The 20,382-nt window shown below is 39.7% G+C and overlaps 1 protein-coding gene across 4 annotated transcripts; it reads left to right on the top strand.

The window, feature by feature from the left end:
• The first annotated feature begins 1,801 nt into the window (after nucleotides 1–1,801).
• Nucleotides 1,802–18,195, top strand: nek1 (NIMA-related kinase 1). Of its 4 annotated transcripts, none has more exons than XM_044361101.1 (36): nucleotides 1,802–2,000; nucleotides 2,388–2,536; nucleotides 2,637–2,733; nucleotides 2,830–2,927; nucleotides 3,180–3,263; nucleotides 3,367–3,434; nucleotides 3,544–3,630; nucleotides 4,217–4,271; nucleotides 4,462–4,662; nucleotides 4,757–4,829; nucleotides 5,836–5,987; nucleotides 6,174–6,239; nucleotides 6,557–6,616; nucleotides 6,699–6,746; nucleotides 6,903–6,983; nucleotides 7,095–7,294; nucleotides 7,373–7,495; nucleotides 7,591–7,693; nucleotides 9,156–9,242; nucleotides 9,840–9,923; nucleotides 10,009–10,086; nucleotides 10,519–10,614; nucleotides 10,733–10,936; nucleotides 11,029–11,082; nucleotides 11,181–11,421; nucleotides 11,691–11,816; nucleotides 11,948–12,121; nucleotides 13,031–13,183; nucleotides 13,282–13,387; nucleotides 13,680–13,756; nucleotides 13,845–14,062; nucleotides 14,955–15,112; nucleotides 15,391–15,800; nucleotides 16,012–16,145; nucleotides 16,272–16,404; nucleotides 17,346–18,195. In XM_044361101.1, exons 2-36 carry the CDS (start codon nucleotides 2,420–2,422, stop codon nucleotides 17,357–17,359), a joined length of 4,260 nt encoding a protein of 1,419 aa, XP_044217036.1. In that variant the 5' UTR covers nucleotides 1,802–2,000; nucleotides 2,388–2,419; the 3' UTR covers nucleotides 17,360–18,195. The 4 variants fall into 4 exon arrangements, with proteins under 4 accessions (XP_044217036.1, XP_044217038.1, XP_044217040.1 ...); XM_044361103.1 differs by having other exon boundaries at nucleotides 1,803–2,000; nucleotides 7,376–7,495; XM_044361102.1 differs by lacking the exon at nucleotides 1,802–2,000 and adding an exon at nucleotides 2,141–2,240.
• Nucleotides 18,196–20,382: the final 2,187 nt, after the last annotated feature.

Raw genomic sequence — 20,382 nt, 5'->3', positions numbered from 1 at the left:
CTAGACTACTGTAATGGCCTTTTTGCGGGACTTCCCAAAAAGGCAGTGGGACGGCTCCTGCTAATCTGAAATGCTGCAGCCAAAGTATCACTGGGACAAGAAAAATTGAACATATTACACCTATACTTAGATCACTTCACTGGCTTCTGATAAAATACAGGATTGATTTTAAAAAACTGCTTACTATTTACAAATCACTTAATGGTCTAACTCCTGAATACATCTCTGACCTGCTCACTGCTTACAACCCCTCCAGAACCCTCAGATCATCAGACACTGGTCTCCTAACTACCCATGACCAGAAGTAAATCTGGTGAAGGTGCATTCAGTCATTATGGGCCCAATCTCTGAAACAAACTGCCTGATGATATAAGATGTACCACAGCTGTGTCGTCTTTTAAAAGCAAGCTAAAGACCTAGCTGTTCTCTCAGGCCTATGGCTAGCTAGTGCCTACATCTGTCTGTCTCTCTCTTTCTCTTTTTGGGTGTATGTGATTGGTTGTGTTGCACAGACATATGTCTGGGTGTGTCTGTGTAGGTGGGTGGGCAGGGGATTAATTATTTTAGGAATTACACTGTATGTATTTAAAGATGTATAAATGATTTATTTTGTTTTTCATTTTTGTTCATATGTGTTGTGTGTAAAGTGCATGAGATTACTTTGTATGAAATGTCTTATACAAATAAATTTGATTTGATTCATCTTTGATTGGATACATGTGGTGATTGTAAATCTTTTAAAAGATTAAGTATTTTGTTATATGTGAAACCTATACTGAAGTATAACTTCACAATATGCTCTATATTCTTCATTTTAATGCAGACAGCAAAATGCTCCTCTGATATTTCCCCCTTAGAGAGGTCCTGCACACTAAAGCGTGTTTTTTTTTTTAGCTGTAAACTACATTATATGACTGTACTGTGATGAAACACATCAATTCTGGTATTAATATTGACATTGACACCAAATTTATAAAAATTAAAGTTAGCATTTCATGGACTGAAAATGGCTCAACCTGTCATCTGCTGTCTAAAATCAGCGCTGAAAAGGCGGGGCCATTGCTGACGTAGAGTCGACCGTTAGGGAGTTCTTTATTTCATGAAATTTATATAAATGGTAGAATTATAACGGCCACCTGCCCAGCCCCGCGCTCATTTTCAAATACATGCTGATTGAGAGATCAGTTTTAGCTTTAGGGGCTAACAGCGGTGCAAGCTTGCTGGAGGGAGTCTCTCCATCTTCAACTGTCCACTAGGAACAAAACACAACAGAAATCCTCCGAGCATCTTGCCCTGCAGCTCTTAAAGTCTCCGGTTGTCTCCGGTTGTCTGTTCTTGTGGTTGTCTGCTGTTACCAAAGCTCCGCCGAAACTGTATTGTCTGTCATGTGAACCTGTCTAAGGAGCAGCTCCGTCTGTATGCCAATTTCGGCGGACCTGTCTCACACCCTCCTCTCATCTCATCTCCTTTCCTCTCCTCCTTTCCTCTCATCTCCTCTCCTCTCTTCAGCCCCTCCCCGCCATGCAGTGCAGTGTGTGGAGTTAAGCTCAGACCTGCTGTTGCACATACACTTTAAATAGGCTAAATAGGCCATTACAATTTTATTTTTTATTACAGTTTACTCCATTCTATTTATCCTTTTGCTCGAAATACTATGACCTTATTCTAGAGATCTCCGATTTTATTCCTCTCAGTGTGGCACTTATACTCCGTCGTACAAGTTAAGTAAATTTCTAAGTTTATAGGCGAAAGCATACCAAACGGCTTGTGGTTGCTATGGAAAATGTCTACAGCAACAGTCCCTCTGGGGGTGGAGACTAAGGCCGCCATTCATCACGAAAGATGACGGACAGCTGTATAAACCAATCCACGGTCGTCACATATGACGGTGGCCAATGAAAATGCAAAAAATTGTAGCTGTAGTTAGATAGAGGGCGCAAGGGCAGCAGCAGGTAATAGAATTTCTGAGACCAGACAGCACCGCAAAAGACTAGCTAATGGTAAGCCAAGTATCAGCTAACTTACATGACTGCATTTAAATGCTGGGAGCAACGTTAATTACATACTTAATGGGTAAAAAATGTGTGTATGACGTTCTTGGTTTCCCGTGCCAATCTAGCTTAAATGTAACGGTGACGTTAGCAATCTTGCTACCGCTTGTTGTGTCTCAGCATCTCAGCCCGTCTAGGAGCAGCTCATTTTACTGTCTGACAGCAACCCTTGATGGAGCTGACATTACTGTATGTTCACAGGATGATACGCAGTCCAAATGACTGAAGTTAATAACAGTGTATTAAATTACGTTTTTACAATCTCTTAAATTCTTGTAATCAAAGCCTGCTCAGTTTCAGCATAGCTTTACAATATACTCTTTCGTCTCTCTGCAGAGCCAGCATGAGGTGGCAGTCATTCTACTAACATGGACAAGTACGAAAGGGTGAAGAAAATTGGGGAAGGTTCATTTGGAAAGGCCATCCTTGTAAAATCCAAAGAGGATGGACATCAATATGTCATTAAGGAGATTGGCATATCTGGAGTAAGCACCCCATGCATAATATTCCACAATTTCAGTATTAATTTGAGCTCCCCTTTACTACCTTGCTCTTTCACATTATCTGTCCCTCTCATTTTGACAGATGTCAAGTAGAGAGAGGCAGGAATCTCGGAAAGAAGTTGCCGTTCTTGCTAACATGAGTCATCCAAACGTTGTGCAGTACAAGGAGTCTTTTGAAGGTATAAATGATCCACAGGTCATCTACTGCAATGATATCCTGATGCATACACTTGTTTGAATGCATGTTATTTATGCTGTATAAAAAATCTTCTTAGAGGGGGGCTGCCTATATATTGTAATGGACTACTGTGAGGGCGGAGACCTTTTCAAGAAGATCAACTCCCAGAAAGGAGTACTTTTTTCAGAAGAGCAAGTAAGCTACTAACTGTTCAAGACAATCATGAATGTTTAGGATATGCCAGTTAATCTTTAAGGTGAAACTGCACAACATGTGGATAGAATTATTCATATAACACTTGCTATTCCACTTCGCTGTACCCTTCTTTAAAATGTATTTAAACTCTTTTTAATTTTTTAAAATGATTTCCTTGGTCATTAGAATTACAAATATGTAGTGCAAGTTGATACTTTTAAGTGTGGCTTTACGTTCCTCTGCCTTTCCTAGATCCTGGATTGGTTTGTACAAATTTGCCTGGCACTAAAGCATGTCCATGACAGAAAAATTCTCCACAGGGACATCAAATCACAGGTATTGCTTCATGCACCACATGATCTTTCCTCAGTGTTTTTTTATTTGTATTGTATTGCATTATGATAATGACACCACATGTCTTTTCATGATGTCTACATAGAACATCTTTTTGACAAAAGATGGGACTGTGCAGCTTGGTGACTTTGGGATTGCAAGGGTGCTAAACAGGTATGTAAAATGTCATCTGAATGGATCTGCAGATTTCTATAAAGCCAAGATTAAAATGGAAATGGTAAAGCATAATACAGTCTGCTTTCCATTCTATTCTCATTTCCAGCACTGTAGAACTGGCAAGAACATGCATTGGAACACCATATTACCTGTCACCAGAGATCTGCGAAAATAAACCATACAACAACAAAAGGTACTAACTTGATGTTCTTGAACACCACGATGTGTTTGTCTCATTTGTGGTGTAAAATAACATTTAATAGTAATCCAGCGGACACGTTCTCTCCTCACTGAAGTGACTGTGAGTCAAGCTGGATTAGGTGGTGGCTTCTGGGAGATGTCAAGGTATCATGTCTCCTCATTATTGAGCGAACCTGGATGTGTATATCTACAGCAGGGAGTTACTGTAGTATTGATTTCCTCTTAAACTATTTTAAGTATGCATGTAACATAATCCACTTTAGTAGACTGAATGAAGTAAATTTAGCAGAATCTCAGGGATAAAGGAAATAAGTCTAGGACTTGATCATTCAATAACTGATAAAGTCTGATATGTTGTGTTTTAAAATATATTGGAGCGTTGTCAATAAACTTAAACCTCCCAATCTCAATGTCCAATTTATGGTTTTCTCAGCAATGAAGTCCTTTTTTTTTTTCTCCAGCTTGCAAGTGACTTGATACCTTATTGAATAAATGTAAACTTACCCTCTGAACTTATCCCAGCCTGTCTATTTGTATGCTCTCTCCTCTGACTTACCCTACTTTCCCTCCCTCTGCAGTGATATTTGGGCCTTAGGCTGTGTCCTGTATGAAATGTGCACTCTTAAGCATGCAGTAAGTATTCTGTGTGTGAGCTGTTTACTAATTCATGTAAAGCATAGGAATGCCCTCTCACATACTGATTTAGATCTCTTCACTGTATGTCTATGTCTAATGGTTGACAGACAAGAATGGGTCATCTTTCCTTTCCTAATTTTTTTTTCTGTCATGGTTGTAAACATGTACTAAATGTGTTTCCTCTCAGTTTGAAGCTGGCAATATGAAGAACCTAGTTCTGAAGATCATACGAGGCTCCTACCCTCCAGTGTCTGTACACTACTCTGCAGAACTACGTTCTCTCTTGGCACAACTGTTTAAACGCAACCCCAGAGAGAGGCCCTCAGTCAGTAGTATACTGGACAAACCCTTCCTCTCCTGTAGGATACAGAGGTTCCTCACACCACAGGTGGGGAGCACAGTTAGTTGTCTTTGTTACAGTCTGAATTTAAATAAACCAGACTGTGCTCAGTTATAAAACATTTATTCTCTACTCCTTCCAGATTATTGCTCAGGAATTCCGCCATGCTTTCCTTCACAAGCAGCCTAAAGTGGGTGTGGTGCAGGGGTCACCAGGTAAGCAAACTGTGAATTTGAAATATGTAAGGGTGACTTTCAAAACTTAAAGCCCCATATGTGTTGGTTTTTTCTAATGTGATTCTTGCTTTTTTATATATTTTATACATTGGCGATTTTAAGGGTGCTCCAGCACACCTAAATTCAGCATCCCTAAAACCTCTAAAAATTGTGAGAGTGAGTTAGTAAAACAATGTTTTGTACATTTCTCCTTGTATCTGCTTTGCTGTAACTTGATCTTTTACTTACTTTGGAAAGTTCTGGTCATTATAATTGAGTCTTTGCCTCAGGTTTCATTAACTGACTGATGGTCCTCTCTAAACCAGGTGTATTATATTGAAATCTGTGATTGTTCATTCTGAACCATTATTATTATGTGAAATTAGTGATTTAGCAGGGGTTAAACACTTTTTCAAGGCACTGTATGCATGTCACATTTTCATTAGGGGCTGAGCCCCCCTAAAGCTCTGATCCTAGAATCGCCCCTGATTTTATGTATTCATATATATATCTATTACATAGATTTTGTTTGTTTTTAAAAACAAAATGTGGTGTGTCTTTTTAGATGCTACCACCAGTCACCAAATTTGAATTTTTAAAATCATACACATAGGGGGCTGTAAAATCACAGTGAAATGACTTTCATAATAGCTTTCATAAGGTGATGTATTTCTGATTGAAACAGAATATATGGGCGGAGTACAGTTACAAAAGGGATTTGTTGAAATCATTCAGATTTGATTGGATTGCTTTAAAGTGGCTGTGGCATAATAAACAAGATCTTTACAAAGCTGTAGAGAGATTTGGAGCTGTAGAGGACTGTTGGCCTCCACCCACACATCCCTCATCTGTGTGGTCAGATCAGGAGGTGGATGATGAGAGAGAAATGAATAAATTAGACCTCAAACACATTCTTTTGGATATATATAAAAAATGTTTGCCAACTGATGTTCAAAAATTGATTAAAAAACCTTTTTTTATTTTTTTTTTTTACTTGTGTGACTAGCCAAGCGTCCTGCCCCTGGTTCCATACCACTTGCCCCAGCCCAGAAGATAACAAAACCAGCCACCAAATACGGAGTGCCTTTAACTGTGAGGAAGGTGTCAGACACAGCCAAAAAGCCTGCAGAGAGGAAACCGGCAATTAAACATAAACTGGTTAGTAGGCTGTTGATGTTGATGCTATGATTTCTGAGCTACATATTTTTCACTCTGGGTGTCAAACAGCTCTATTTGATGTTGAGCTCCTAGTCTGGTATGTCAGAGGCCTCTCCCATCTGTGTGTGTGTTTTTACATCATGATGTGTTGGCAACCTCTGAACCCCAGTGTTATATGTTGCTCAGGCCCCTCTCCCAGCAGCCCCCCAGAGAAGAGTGAGTCAAGTGGAGGAAGAGAGGAAAAAACAAGAGGTACAGCTGAGAGCCCCACATAACTTGTATTTACTATTAGATCTCCCTTCTTTTTCTCTCCCCATTTACTCACACATGAAGGTCCCTTCCTACCAGCATTTTTACTTTTCCTCCTGCTCATTTTGATTCCTATCGTCACCCGTCTTCCACTCCCGGGCCATTTGGATTGTTCTGCCTGATTTAGCTCTCTCTTTTAACCAGCCTTTCCCTCGTGGCCTACCTGCCCAGTGACAGAGCAGTCCTCCTGCCTCTTGCCTCAAAGTGGGTTTTATTAAGATGTCTGTTTTTGATTGAGATGCTTTTGCCTTATGCTGCAGGATGGTGTCAGAAAGAAGAAGATGGAGCTGATTGAGAAAGAAAGGAAACAGAGAGAGCAGGTGAGCACAATGTTAAATATCTCTGAAAGGTTTCTGATAGTTTTTACAGTTGAAGTCATTTTCTGATCTGTGTCTCCTTCAGATGTTCCTGTTGAAAGCAGAGCAAATGAAGAGATATGAAAAGGAAAAGGTGGGTGGTAAATATGCGCGTAGTGAGTATATTTGATATTTTTCTTATTTTACATATCAAGTCATTACTGTAGTGAGTGGGCAAAGCATTGGACAGGGTCAGTTCACTACATGTCATCATCTAAGACTTGAGTAAGCTATGAACCTCTTCTTACAGATTAATCGAATAAACCAAGCCAGAGAGCAAGGCTGGAAGCATGTCTTGAGTTCTAGTGGAGGTAGTAGCCCAGAGAGGAAGGTACTGGACACCTATTTCCTTTTTTATAATATAAGGCATCCCTCATGCAATTTTACATTTGAAGTATTGCTACATTTTATGACACAACAAACTTTTGTCCTCCAAACTCAGGGTTTTGTAGGTGGTGGGAAGAGGGCTACAGGTGTTGGCCCTTATCCTGCCCCAAGCTCCATTCAGGGTCCTACTCCATCCCCTGTCCTAAGCAAAAGGCCATATGAGCACTACCATGCAGTTCTTGACCAAATGACTAAACCACAGTCCAAAGATGTCAGCAGGGAGGGATTTTCAGCAGGAGCAGGCGGTCCCATTCGGTAAGTTTGGATGTCTCCTTTGTTTGGCAATTTTAGGTGTATTGAATAATTGTTTTAATGGCCTTGCCTCCGTGAAAGAAGTGTACCGGCTGCTGCTGGCCCAGTGCTACCAAACGGCCCTGCCCGAGTCTTAAACCCTGATGTAATCAAGAGGGAACTACAGAGGCTGCAGCATGTTTCAAGACAAGCCCACATCAGTAGGTCAGTCAGGCAGCTTCTGTCTAATCAGTAAATGATGATCTGAATTGAAACTCTACATCCTGCTCTAAGTATCCATTATTATATTCTGTCTTCAGGCAGCGTGGGCACATGGGTGGTGAACGGGCCTATCAGGTTGAGGAGTTTTTACAGCGTAAGAGAGAAGCCATGCTCAACAAAGTCCGTGCTGAGGGACAGCTGGTACGTATTGAGACTTACACTGGAGTTGAGTTGAACCTGTTAAGAAATACTGATCCTTTTTCCATCGTAGCAATCATGACACCTTGCAGACTGGGTATGGTTTTGTATGAACAGAGCTGAAAAGTGACACTGATGTATCTCTTTCAAATATTGTAATTATAAAAGCTCTATTAAGCAACATTTCTAATATTAATACTGAATCTAATGGTCCTGTGTATTGTGAAAAGCTTACTAGTGCTGCCAAATCCACTGAGAAGCAGTTAAACCAGACAAGATCATAGTATATCAAGGCACTGTTACTGTTAGTTTGTTTTAGATTTTTTTTGCCCTCATAGTGGTAAAAGTGGTAAAAAATAGTCTAAATTCTGGGCACTAGGGTTCATCAGAACTCCAAAAGAAACTAACAGACCAGTCTTGACATATTATCATCATACAATGTTGTCATAGCTAACATGTTATCACGCAAGTCAAGTCAATTTTATTTTTGTAGCCCAATATGACAAATCACAAATTTGCCTCATGGGGCTTTACAATCTGTAAAGCAATACAACATCCTCTATTGTTAGACCCTTGATTTGAATAAGGAAAAAATCCCTAAAGAAACCTTTACTGGAGGAAAGAATAGAAGAAAACTCAAGAGGAGCAACAGACGAGGGACATGCAACAGATATTGTGTGTACAGAATAGACCTAGAAAGCAAAATGACAAATATAGCATGGACAAACAGGATGACAAAATTATAGATGGATGGATTGATAACATATGAATAATCTGATTGGGAGGATGTCAGGCAACTTCCAGGGGCCACCAAAAACAGATACGACATGAGCCACATGACCTCCATCACCTTGGAGACCAGGGAATAGGACAGACTACACATACACACAAGGAAACTCACATCACACTATTCACATACACAGATGAAGGAGAGACAAGAGTCCACACACACAAGGGAGGGTTTGGAAGAAAGGTGCAGCTGAATCTCCTGCACGATGAGGAACCAGAAGCAAAACCTCTGGAAACCAGTGTCTGAGTTTTCAGCTCACCACAGTAGATGGTTAACTTTCTTCACCAGCCAGCTGCTAACTTTGTTGTACGGTCCTTGGCTGGTTTATCATCTGATTTGTTTGAAAAAAAAAAAAAACAGCCTGCTGGAAACAGGGTTGATAAGAATGGCAAAATACAACTGGTGTCTAAAACTAGAACTAGAACTAGGCTAAAAAGCTCCATAGAACTGCAGACTTGGGTGATAACTCTGTGAGTCACTTGTGTGGCCCATTATTACTTTACATGTAGTCATTTGATTCAGTGTTAATATGAAAAATATTTTTTTCAATGTTAATATAAAAATACTGATCAGTGAAGCTTTAAATATCTCCTGGCCCCACCTCGTGACTGTTGTGGCAGTTAGGTGTAAGGGGCTGCGTCCTTCTAAAGTGTGCTTAAATTGAACGGTAAACAGGGTACTCGCCAAAACTTGACAGCAATCTATGGAAGCCGGACTGGTTCGATTCGGTGCAGGAGACCCAAAGCCAACAAAGAGGAGGAGGTAGGAGCCCAAGCCTGAATGCCCAGCCTCACACTCCACCTCACCCATAGCACGTCTGGCTTGGCTCGTCTTCCTTCATATGTGCACAAAACTCCCTGTGACGCACCCATAATTCAACCCAGCAGCTCAAACCCACTCTTTGCACAGTGTTTGGTGTCCCACTGTCCAGTGTGAGCTGTTCCACCATTTATTTGCCTTTCCAGTAACGGCTGTTGTTATTCACAACAATCAATCCCATAGTTTTTTTTATTATTATTATTATTTATGGTGTATTTTGTCCCATTTTGAATAACCATGCCATCCTATTTTTGAGTTGTGTAATCAAGCTTTTTTGCTTTGAATGGAATACATAAATATTTTCTTTTTTATAAATGTGTTGTTTTTATTCTGGCTGAATGGCTGATTTGGTCATGTATACGTAGATGCTAACATTATGTGGTCTGAGTGAAATGTTGCCTTTTATAAGTGGTATCTTTGTATGCTAATATTTTTGTATGATTTTAGCTGCAAATATCAACACTGTATCCTGCTCTGTGTGCGTGTCTGTGTGGGCGTGTTCAGCATACTGTCTTTTAACATTTCTGTATTTGTTCTCAGGAATACTTGGCAAGACTGAGGCAGATCCGCTTGCAGAACTTCAACGAGCGTCAACAGATCAAAGCCCGACTCAGAGGAGAGAAGGTACTGTCCTCAGACACTTAAGAGCCTGAGAGCACTCTGAATGAAAGTGTTTTCATCTCCTGGCTATTGTTGGTGTCTGTTTCAGTATGACAGTGATGGTTCTGACAGCCAGGAGTCCAGTGAGGAGGCAGAGCTCAGGAGAAAGAAGATAGAGGCTTTAAAAGTGAGTCTGCCTGCAAGTATACCATTTGACGCTTTTCAATGTAAATCAAAGCTATATTTATATAGGCTGGCACAATGATAAAAATGAATATATATTAAAAAACTAACAAAGGAGAAAGATGATGTTGGTCAATCTAAACCTGGAGTGGAACGACCAACAGTATTGTTTCAGACTGTCTCAGCCTGTGACTTGTATTCTTGGTTGTTTTATCAGGATTAGAGTCCTTGAGGTGAGTCGTGCAATCCTGTAATCAATCCTGCAATTATCTGGCAACTAGTGTAGAAAAAGCAAAACAGCTGCTTTGACTGCAGCCAAAGTGTGAATTGTGAGTGAAACAGGAATAAACATGACCAGAAATTAGATTACATTATAGAAAGGGTCACTTTTTAAGCAAAAGATTCATTCTTCTTTGTTTTGTGTGTATTTGTGCAGGCCCAAGCAAATGCCCGTGCTGCTGTACTGAAAGAGCAGCTAGAGAAGAAGAGGAGAGAAGCACATGACAGAGAAAAGAGAGCTTGGGAGGACCATGTAAGTTTTTTTTATTCTGTGTTTCACCCTAAAATTCCTGTAGTCAATACTATTACTCGTCCTTACTGGTGCATTAGTTTAAATATAGTCTAATGTTGAGTATTGTGTATTGTGAAAGCTTGCAGCTCGTGGGGTGAAGGTTGGCATAGCAGCAGGAAACATAGCAGCGGCAGCAGTAGCAGTATCAACTACCTCTGACAGTCCTCTTCCACAACCCAGTCCCTCTCAGCCAGACCCAGCTGCCAAAGCTCTAGCCCTGCCTGCATCCGAACCCTCCACCCCTGCTATATCCATGACTGCTGCCCTGAAGAATGTTGGAGCTGTCAGTATACATGAATATAGTCTGCATACATCATAGTGTTGTTTGAGAATGTATTCCTTGGCTATATCAATTTTGCAATTTGCATTTGGCAGATTACTTCACTAAAAGAAAACCTGCCAGAGCCAGAGACTGCTGTCGGCATCCAGGTGAGTTTATGAGTTGTCATTAATCAAGCAAGGATTCTGAATCCTCCCTGATTCAATATTTAGAAAGATAACACTACTTGATGCTTTTCATGTATCAGTGTGAGAAAAAGCAGATTCTGCGCAGACTTAACCAGAACCTAAAAGCCCAGAGCCCAGTGGAGGAGGTGGAGGAATCATCTCCACCCGCTGCAGAGCCAAGTCCTGCTCCCCAGCAGAACCAGTCTGACGCAGAGAAACGTCCCTCTTCAAACGGAGACCGCAAGAAGTGGGAAGCAGCAGAACTGCCTGTACTTCCTGTGGCACAGCACACCTTAGAGGAAACTTGTGTGACTACATCTAGTGAGTTAATGTCCAATAAGGATAGATTTACAAGATTATGTAATTATTTTTTGTGTTGTACACTGACAAAGTTTATCAGCTGCTACACGTGTCTCCAAAGTGTGGTCTTTATTTGTGTTTTTTGCTTGAAATTGGAAGAACTATACATATTATTTAGCTTGCCTTTATATAATGCCAGTCAGACATTAGTGCTTCTGTTTAAAGAGTCTTACATCAGAGATTTTGCAAGATGTTTTGCTCAGCTTTTTTCTCTAAAATTCTCTCTCTAGCCATCTCAGTGTCTCCAGAAGAAAGGCCGTCATCCGGTGGAGACAGGAAGAAGTGGGAGGCAGGAGTTCCTCTTGTCCTCTCTGTAGCCCAACAAACTCTAGAGGACTCATGCATCAGGACTATTGGTGAGTTACCTTCCCCCTGAGACAGAACACATATGCAAATTTCCTGAAAATTATAGTTTTATGTGCCCAGTGTGGATTGTTTTAAGGCCCATTTTCTCTCATTCTCTGTGTATGTATGTGTAATGACTCAGAGCAAACAGTGGGTGAAGTTATACAGATGGACGTGCTACAGGTAGAAGCTCCTAGGAAGGTGTGGGGAGTGAGTCCAGACTCTCAGGTGCTGAAAGTACTTCAGGAGGCAGAGGTTCAGCCTCTCACCCAGCAGCTGGAGAATGTCAGCATCTGCGAGGAGTTTTCCAGCCCTGGTTAGTCATGTTTTTACTATCCAACCAAGGCTAAGTACAAGCAGTACTCAAAAGTACAAACAATTCTAACCTCAAAGCATTATTCAACTATTTTTAACCTGGACTTTGATTTTTTGCCACTGTTTTTGTCACTCCTCTCTGCATTTGGCGGAAGACAGTGTGTCTGCCCAAAGCAAACTCTGGACAACCACATAAAGGAAGGGGAAATGTTTGGGATTGAAGAGTACAGAACACAGTTGTGCTCAGCCAAAGGTTTACAGAACTAAAAGGGTCATGTACACAACAAAGTACAAATGGAGAAATATACACACATTGATAAAGTTTTGATGAACCTGTCAAATTGTTTGTCAGTTTCTTCAGTGTCATGTTTATACGTTTTCAGTTTTTGTTGACATTGTCAGAAAGGTGATAATTCTACTTTGTTTATTATTCAGGTCGTAGTGGGTGGCCATGGTGTATTGGAGTGCGTTATATTGAATGGTGTTCCTAATATTTTGTCCACTCCATTAACATACACAAGAAAAATTAGGAACACTTAATGCACTATAATGCACTTCAGTACACCATGGCCACCCACTACGACCTCAATAATAAACATAATTATCACCGTTCTGACAATGTCAGCAAAAACTGAAAATGTATAAACTTCATAAAAGTAGAATTTATGGCAGCACTGTTGTATTAGATTGCATTAGATTGTACAGGTGTTCCTAATAAGGTGGCCAATGAGTGTGTATGTATGTGTGTGTGTGTATATATATATATATATATATATTGGTATAAAGTCATTTTTGTCATTAAGAAGATAAGATGAATGGTTAAATTTGTACTCTTTGTGTGCTGTTTTAAAGAATGCATGAATGATTGAACTAGCAGTATATTCGCTTACTCATTTACTTCACTTTCCAGATAAGCCAAACCAGACGGCGGTGGCAGAGGTGGTGAAGCCTCAAGAAGAACTGACCTCTAAGGCCAGTCCGTCAGCTGTGTTTCAGAGCCCAGAGGTTCAGAAGGACAGTGCAGCCACAACAGAGGCCTCACCCAACCTTACTGAGACTCAGGGTTAGTATGTCACTCAACCTTATGGATCAAATATTATAGCTTCTCATCCAAAGTATATTTGCAGCACAGTCCAACCTATCTGGCCTGAATTCTTTCAGATCCATCAGACTTGGAGTCAGTGGTTTTGGAAGAGAGCCCTAAAAAGGCTTCACATCTGCCAGCTGCTGTGCAGCAGGCATGGGAGACGGAAGCCCAGCAGCCAATGTGACTATTCATATTTATGAACCATTTATATTAAAAAAGACATTTTACCTTTCACACCAAAAAGTGTTATTAATTCTGTTTCTTTCAAAATTCTCATTATTTACTTGATAAGAGGTAGAACTCTTTTTAAAAAAAAAATAGGTTACCCACTGTATTTACAATCCCAGTGTATTTCAATTAACAAGGCCACTGTTTCACAGCTCCAACAGAAGCATAAAATGTTGATTTTTTTAAAAATGTTTTATTCTGGAGTCAACAATTTCCTTAATGCCGAAGTTTACTTCACTTACAGGCCACCAGAGGGCGTTACAAGACCATCAGGCACCAAGGAGGTTGAGAAAAGTGCAGAGAAACCAACAGAACCATCTGGTGAGATTAATATTTATTGACTCAAAGCCACTTTATTTTTCAGCATGATTATCATATAAGTTAAATGTGCTCTTCCTCCCTCTCCCAGGTGTAGCACAGTACGAGGAGTCCCTGTTTATGAAGTTGTGTTCCCCAGCCCACCGACGCACTGCTGCCCTTGCGATCCTCTCAGCCCAGTCCTCTATGGATGAATCATCCTCCTCTCTGGCCTCTCGCTCACGCTCTGTCTCACCTCTGCGCTCCAAACACCACAACGCCCTCCTCATTGGTCTCTCCACAGGCATGTTTGACGCCAACAATCCCAAGGTGATTACTGGCTGAACAGGAATATATATATATATATATATATATATATATATATATATATATATATATATATATATATATATATATATATATATATATATATATATATATATATATATATATATATATATATATTTATATTTATATATATATTTCTTTTTTTCTTTTTTTTTTACTGGAAGTAACATAGAATGATAAAAGGTCTTTTTTACACACTCACTGTAATTACCTAAAGGATCACATGACCATGTGGGATTCATGACATTATTAGATGTCACAGTGATCAGGGGAACGATTGTTGCAGGGGTTGAGGAAGCTTACACTTGTTCTTGTGCCTGGTGTAATGTAGAGGCTTGTGTGGTATTTTTAGGTAGGATTTCAGTCTTCTTTATTAATGAAGGGGACTGGAATGGAGCCAGAGCCATTAATCACAGTCTAAACCTGCAGTGGGTCTGATAGGACAGAAAGAGCATCCATCAACCTATATCTTTCATAACCTTCATCAAGGACATTGAAAATTCAGAACCCAGCTCAACATTTTTCATATTTTCACAAAGAGCTAAATAGACTGTGAATGTGGTGGATTTTGTGAGCGTGCTTTTGGTTGTTCCTCGCTGTTTGTGGGTGTTATTAATGAGATTCCCCATATTTCTTATGTGTAATAAGAAATAATACCACAGGCGATTCAATTAACCTCTACATTACCCATATGAGTTTATCCTCAATCATTGTAAGTCACAATAGTTTTCTGAACATAACTGTTCAGAAAACTATGTAACATAAAATTCAAATGTTTTAGCATAATTTCTGTTTCAACAGTGATTCCAATCAAGACTTCCTGTCCTATGACCATCTTAATATTCATATTACTCTGTTTTTTTTGTACTGTCAGATGCTGCGGACATGCTCTCTTCCAGACCTCAGTCGTCTCTTCAGCTCTCTGCAGGACTCTGCAGGGACTGCTGAGGCTAATGTCGCCCCAGACAACAACCTGGAAATCGAGGACCTGGATGAGGCAGCTAAAGATGACGACCAGTCGGAGGCTGAGGAGTAAGACAAACACACTCACAAATGAAATCTCAAAGGCTGTTGTATGTTTACTGTGTTTTTAAATGCAGGGATTCATGGTAAAATAATAATAAATAATATAATGAACATATATTTGTGCAGCCCTAAGAGAGACCTTAATGGAGAGTGATATCTTGCTTTACCCTCATTCTGTCAACCTGTCGATGACACAACATGGGCTTTTATTCTGCAAAGAAACTCCTTCAATACAGCCAGTTGCTGTCATACTGTGTGTTCTAAAAATATGCCCTCTTTCCTAGCGCATATGAGGATGAAGACCTCCGGGACATCAGGGCCTCCATGGAGAGATTGCTGCAAGAAGAGGGCGACTTAATGAGGAGCCCTCCAGAGGATGGAGCTGGAGACTTTAATGGGAACCCTCCAGAGGGCGAAGATCAAGAGCTTTTCAACAGGATAGCGGCTGAGATTGAGCAGGACAACAATCAGATGGCTGTAGATGATGATGACGATGATGATGATGAAGATGAGGAGGAGGAGGAGGAGGAGGAAGAGGGTGAGGAGGAGGAGGAGGAGGAGGAAGAGGAGGAGGAGGATGAGGAATGCTCTAATGGGAGTCCTGGTGATGAGGAAGCGGGGGAGTTGCTTACCAATGGTGTGGGAGAAGAGAACCACAGTAATAACAGCCAGCTCAATGAAGAGTGGCATTCAGGTAGGAGGAGTTTAAGTCTCATCAAATGATTATAATGTTGTTAATATGAATTATTAAGTTTTAAAGACAGCTTGCAAAAACTTGAGTTTGAAAAAAATATTTTGAAAAAATGTTTCAGGTGATTTGTGCGTTTCATTATTTTTGCAAACTAAGACCCAAATGCAAAATATAACAGCAAATATATGAGATGTGTAACCCTGCTGCTCTATAGATGGCAGTGGAGAGGACCAGGGGGGAGAGGCTGAGCATCACGACAGCATCTTCAGTCGTCTGGAAGAGCTTCGCTTCAACCTGGAACAGCAGATGGGCTTTGAGAAGTTCATTGAAGCCTACAATAAAATTAAGGTGTGAAATTTTTTTTTTTTTAAATCTCTCTGAATGTTGAGGTTGTCTGTGCAACCTTACAGTGAAGTGTCTGGACATAAGACTGATCAAACATATGTCTTGTGGGTTTTTTTGTGTGTGATTCAGGCTATACATGAAGATGAAGATGAGAATATTGATCTGGGCTCCAGTTTTGTCTTAAACATTTTGGGAACTGAGCACCAGCATCTTTATCCCAACATCCTTCATCTAGTGATGGCAGATGGTGCATACCAAGAAGGTTAGTGACAATACTTTGCTGATCATTTATCTTTTACCTCCTTTTCCATTGTGTCTCTGAAAAGCTGCTTTTCTATTTAATTCATCACACTATCAGAGCCATTTTCCCTCCTTTTTTTATTTTATTCAACTCAGTTTTCCCAGCACTAGTTCCTCCTGAGTTTTTAGGTCACTTGTGGAAACCACAGAAATACATGTGCATCTCTTTTTTAAATGTTGTGGTCAGCAACTGCGTTCAGTTGTCCCCGTTAGCAACAGTGTTGAATTGTCCTCAATGGTTTTCCCACAGCACAGAGCTGTGCAAGAGCAGAGTGTTTAATCTAATCTCTGACATCCTATCCTCCTTTCTCACGTCACTATGGCTTTACCAAGTTGTGAAAGAACTAAATAGATGTGAAACAAACCCTTAACAGTGTCTGTCTGCTCCGTCTTGCTCTGTCAGACGGGGGCTACAGCAGATACAGAAAGAGGTGGGGGGGGGAGTTATTGTAGTAGCTTTGTATACTTTACTGACTACAATCATAAACAAATTATTCATCACATAAACGAAATCTGGTCTAATTTCAATGTAAACAGAGCAAAGTTTAAGAGGACTTGGCTGTGGCTTTTAGGTCAGTTCTAATGTTCCCCATTAAAAGTTGGGTTACAAGTACCAGTCCCATCTGTGTTATGGACAGAACTGCTGTCATTGTTTTACCAAACCTTAAGATTAGCTATAAGGTTGAAATGGTTATGTTAAAATTAGTTTAGAAATGGTCAAATTAAGGTATAGATTTGGTATGACAGTCCAATTCAACTACAATGGGATTAAACATCGTACATTTAACTTATTCCTGGTGTCTCTTTTAATGAGGATACATGGTCTAAACAGTGACCCCTGCCTCTGTGATTATTTATCTGTCTCAACATGATTCTCTCTCTCTCTGTCTCTCTTCCTTGTAGATAATGATGAATAATGTTTTGTGAAATGGAGCTGCTGGCAGCTATGACAATCTGCTAGCTATCTGATGTCTTCCCATGACGCACATCATTGGCAGAAGGATCTATGCATGAAGTGTCACAGCCATGCATCTAACAGTGTTTCAGGCACACTTGCATGATGAATAACTAGTACACTCGAGGCTGCTTTTCATACGTTGACTATCAGCACCTGACACTATTTTTCTTACCAGTGTTCATTCAAAAGTGCATTACCACGTACATGTTCGTATTAAAAAAAAGTTAACTTCAAGGTTCTGTTAAATGTTCATGAATGTCAGTGTCTGTAATTGAACGAAAACACATGTATTGTCACACTGATTGATAGCATAAACCCTGGTGTGGTTCACTTAGACTCCACAGTGGCATTTAATGTAGTGGGCAAAGATCTGGTCCTCTCAGGTGCTCTCTTTCTAACTGTCACACACTCAACTAGCTTCAAGACATAAACCAGGTCACTATCAAAACAATTGTACCATGGTTACTCATAACCAGTTGAACCTCCTTTTTCTTACAACTCTTTTCACCAAACAGGAAGTTAAATATTATCTAAAGCATTTTCCACATTTCTTACTGTTTCAGTTAACCCAAAGTGATGTTTGTGAGGCTGCTTTATGTTGCCAAGATACTGTAGCAAGACTGTGGCATGAGAGTGGTGGGCAGGATGCAGTGGGCCATGTCAGATTGATGTTCAGTGCAGCGAGTTGTACTGATGATGTAAGCAATGGTATAGATGTTAACAATAAGTCTTATTTGATAATAAAATAAATATTGTAAATCTTTATATGAATAAACACTTTTTTTAAGAACCTGAGGACGTATGTTTTCCATTTCTTTCAACCTCACTACCATGTACTGACTCACTGTGGATACATCAGTGCTTCCAAATAGAGGTCTTACATTAACATGTTTATTATTTAAAACTTAGAATAAAATGTGATTCAAAAGGTTGAAAAGAAAATCAGTCTTTTTTTCCACAGGTCACTACACTGTGCTGCCACTGGTGTGTTTACAAGACTATTTTCATCCACAGCCTTTCAACAGACCACTCACCCTTCTGTCAGCTAGCAAGATTTATATGTAGTCACAGTCCCAGTGGAATAATATAACAAGAGCCTCCAGTGTTCTAACACCATGTCTGATTTAGTGCAGCAGGAGAAGTGGATGTGTTAGAGCGTAACCGAGTAATTGACTCTAGCATCCCTCCAATAACAATGCATTAACAAGTTTGACAATGCAGTATTGCAACCTTTCATGACTTTAATGCTGTAGTAATTGTTTACTTCTATTCTCTCATTACTCCACTGAAATCATTCAGTCAATTTGACATGAATTTCCCAAATGTGTGTTCATGATGTATGACAGAATTCAAATGTAATCATCTAAATTTTGTTTTTATTTACATGTTTGTCATCATATACATCAAGTATGAACTAGTCAGCACTGTAGTCTGAAGTTGTTATGATAAGAAACCGTAAATCATTATAATCACATTTTTTAGATGCTAGTAAGACTGGCATTGGAGGTAATGAGCAGACATTACCATGGAGATTAGACCAGAAATGGGGGCAGTAATCATCAGGTCTCGATGGGGTGTTGTGCTCACAACAACCAACAACCAACTTTGATCTTGTCAACTAGCTTTGATGGATGACGCTGACTCATTTCAGACACCAACCATGGCATAAATCTGCCATTGAAATGAATGCAAATGCATTTTTGCCATCTTGGCTAAAATCACGCCATTATTCAATTCAAATGTAAAGGCCTTTTCAAGCCGAGGTTGCACACTGTGTGCCAAATTGAATATGCAAATGCAAAAGTAATTTAACACTTCAATTTCATTTTGCATCTCAGGTTTATGTTTAGATTTACATTTTAAGTAAATGTAAAATAAGTTTTAACTTTTGTATTAAAATTTTGGTGGTAATGACATTTATATAAAACACACGTGTGGGATCTGGCTCAGCACTTAAAGGCACTGTACACAACAGCAGTTCATTCAATATTTATGGTGCACAGTGGCGTAACGTTTGTTTGTTGTTTCATTTCTGATTTAGTAATTCTGTTTTATGTCCTGCTATGTGACTTGTATTATGCAGCGGTGGTTGTTTTATCTCAGTCGTGCATTTGCATTTTACTTGTTAAGAGGAATATGCAGTACATTAGGGTAGGCAACTGTCTGCACAAATACCAAGATGAGAACAAGAAGGGGGTTCTGACTAAATGCATGTGGATTTCTTTGAAGTGTTTAATAAAGAAAGAATATTATAGGCTCAGTTTGGAGTCACAGTACGGCACCATTGTTGGTTTTGTTCACGTCTGTTTCATTAGAGTGTCAACTTTTTCACTTTGAATTTGGCTGACTTGTTTTTGAAGTTGTAGTATACTGTAAATAAAGGTAAGCTAAAGTATACTGTAATAAAAGCTTAATTACATACGCAGAATGCAACAGATTCAGAGCTTTGTTCATGAGGTCTGTTAAATTTGACAACTGCACTAAACTGAGACCTGGCCATGAGGAAATCAAGACAGATCAGAATATGACCTACAGGCTACAGCCTCATACTTTCCCACCCAGTTTCTCTGGCTGACATCATATTTGAGATGAATAAATTCAGTTCTCTTCCATAAGGCCTGTGTTTGACTTGATCCCAGCTCTCAAAGGAAAAATCACCCCACAGAGAAATATACGCACTCAACCAGTAACAGGCAGTGTTCATTGACATTCAGCTTGAGTCCTTAATCTAATTTAAAAGCAGGTTGCCTCAGGCTGAGTTAGTAAGTTTGAAGGCCCTATCAAAGTAATACAAATGGAGATCACTGGACGTGAGCGTCCTGATCTTAACAGTAAGCCAGAGAGATTTTGGTCTTGTTTCAATTAATCCATCATTTTCAAAAAGGTTAATTTAGTATTGTCAGCTTGTTATTTTGAACATTACAAATACACTGTGTTAAGTCTATTTACAGTAATGAACTGTACAAGAAGGTAATATTTCTG

The sequence above is a fragment of the Thunnus albacares genome, chromosome 9 (assembly GCF_914725855.1).
Source record: "Thunnus albacares chromosome 9, fThuAlb1.1, whole genome shotgun sequence".
Classification (NCBI taxonomy): Eukaryota; Metazoa; Chordata; class Actinopteri; order Scombriformes; family Scombridae; genus Thunnus; species Thunnus albacares.
Note: the sequence above shows the minus strand (reverse complement) of the source record. Positions and strands in the feature narration are given on the sequence as shown.

Bases quoted from the DNA above. Each gene is read 5' to 3' on its own strand.
- nek1 (XM_044361101.1), top strand. From the start codon at position 2,420: ATGGACAAGTACGAAAGGGTGAAGAAAATTGGGGAAGGTTCATTTGGA. The intron at 5,988-6,173 runs GTTAGTAGGCTG...TATGTTGCTCAG, and splicing joins CGGCAATTAAACATAAACTG to GCCCCTCTCCCAGCAGCCCC. The intron at 11,817-11,947 runs GTGAGTTACCTT...GTAATGACTCAG, and splicing joins CTCATGCATCAGGACTATTG to AGCAAACAGTGGGTGAAGTT.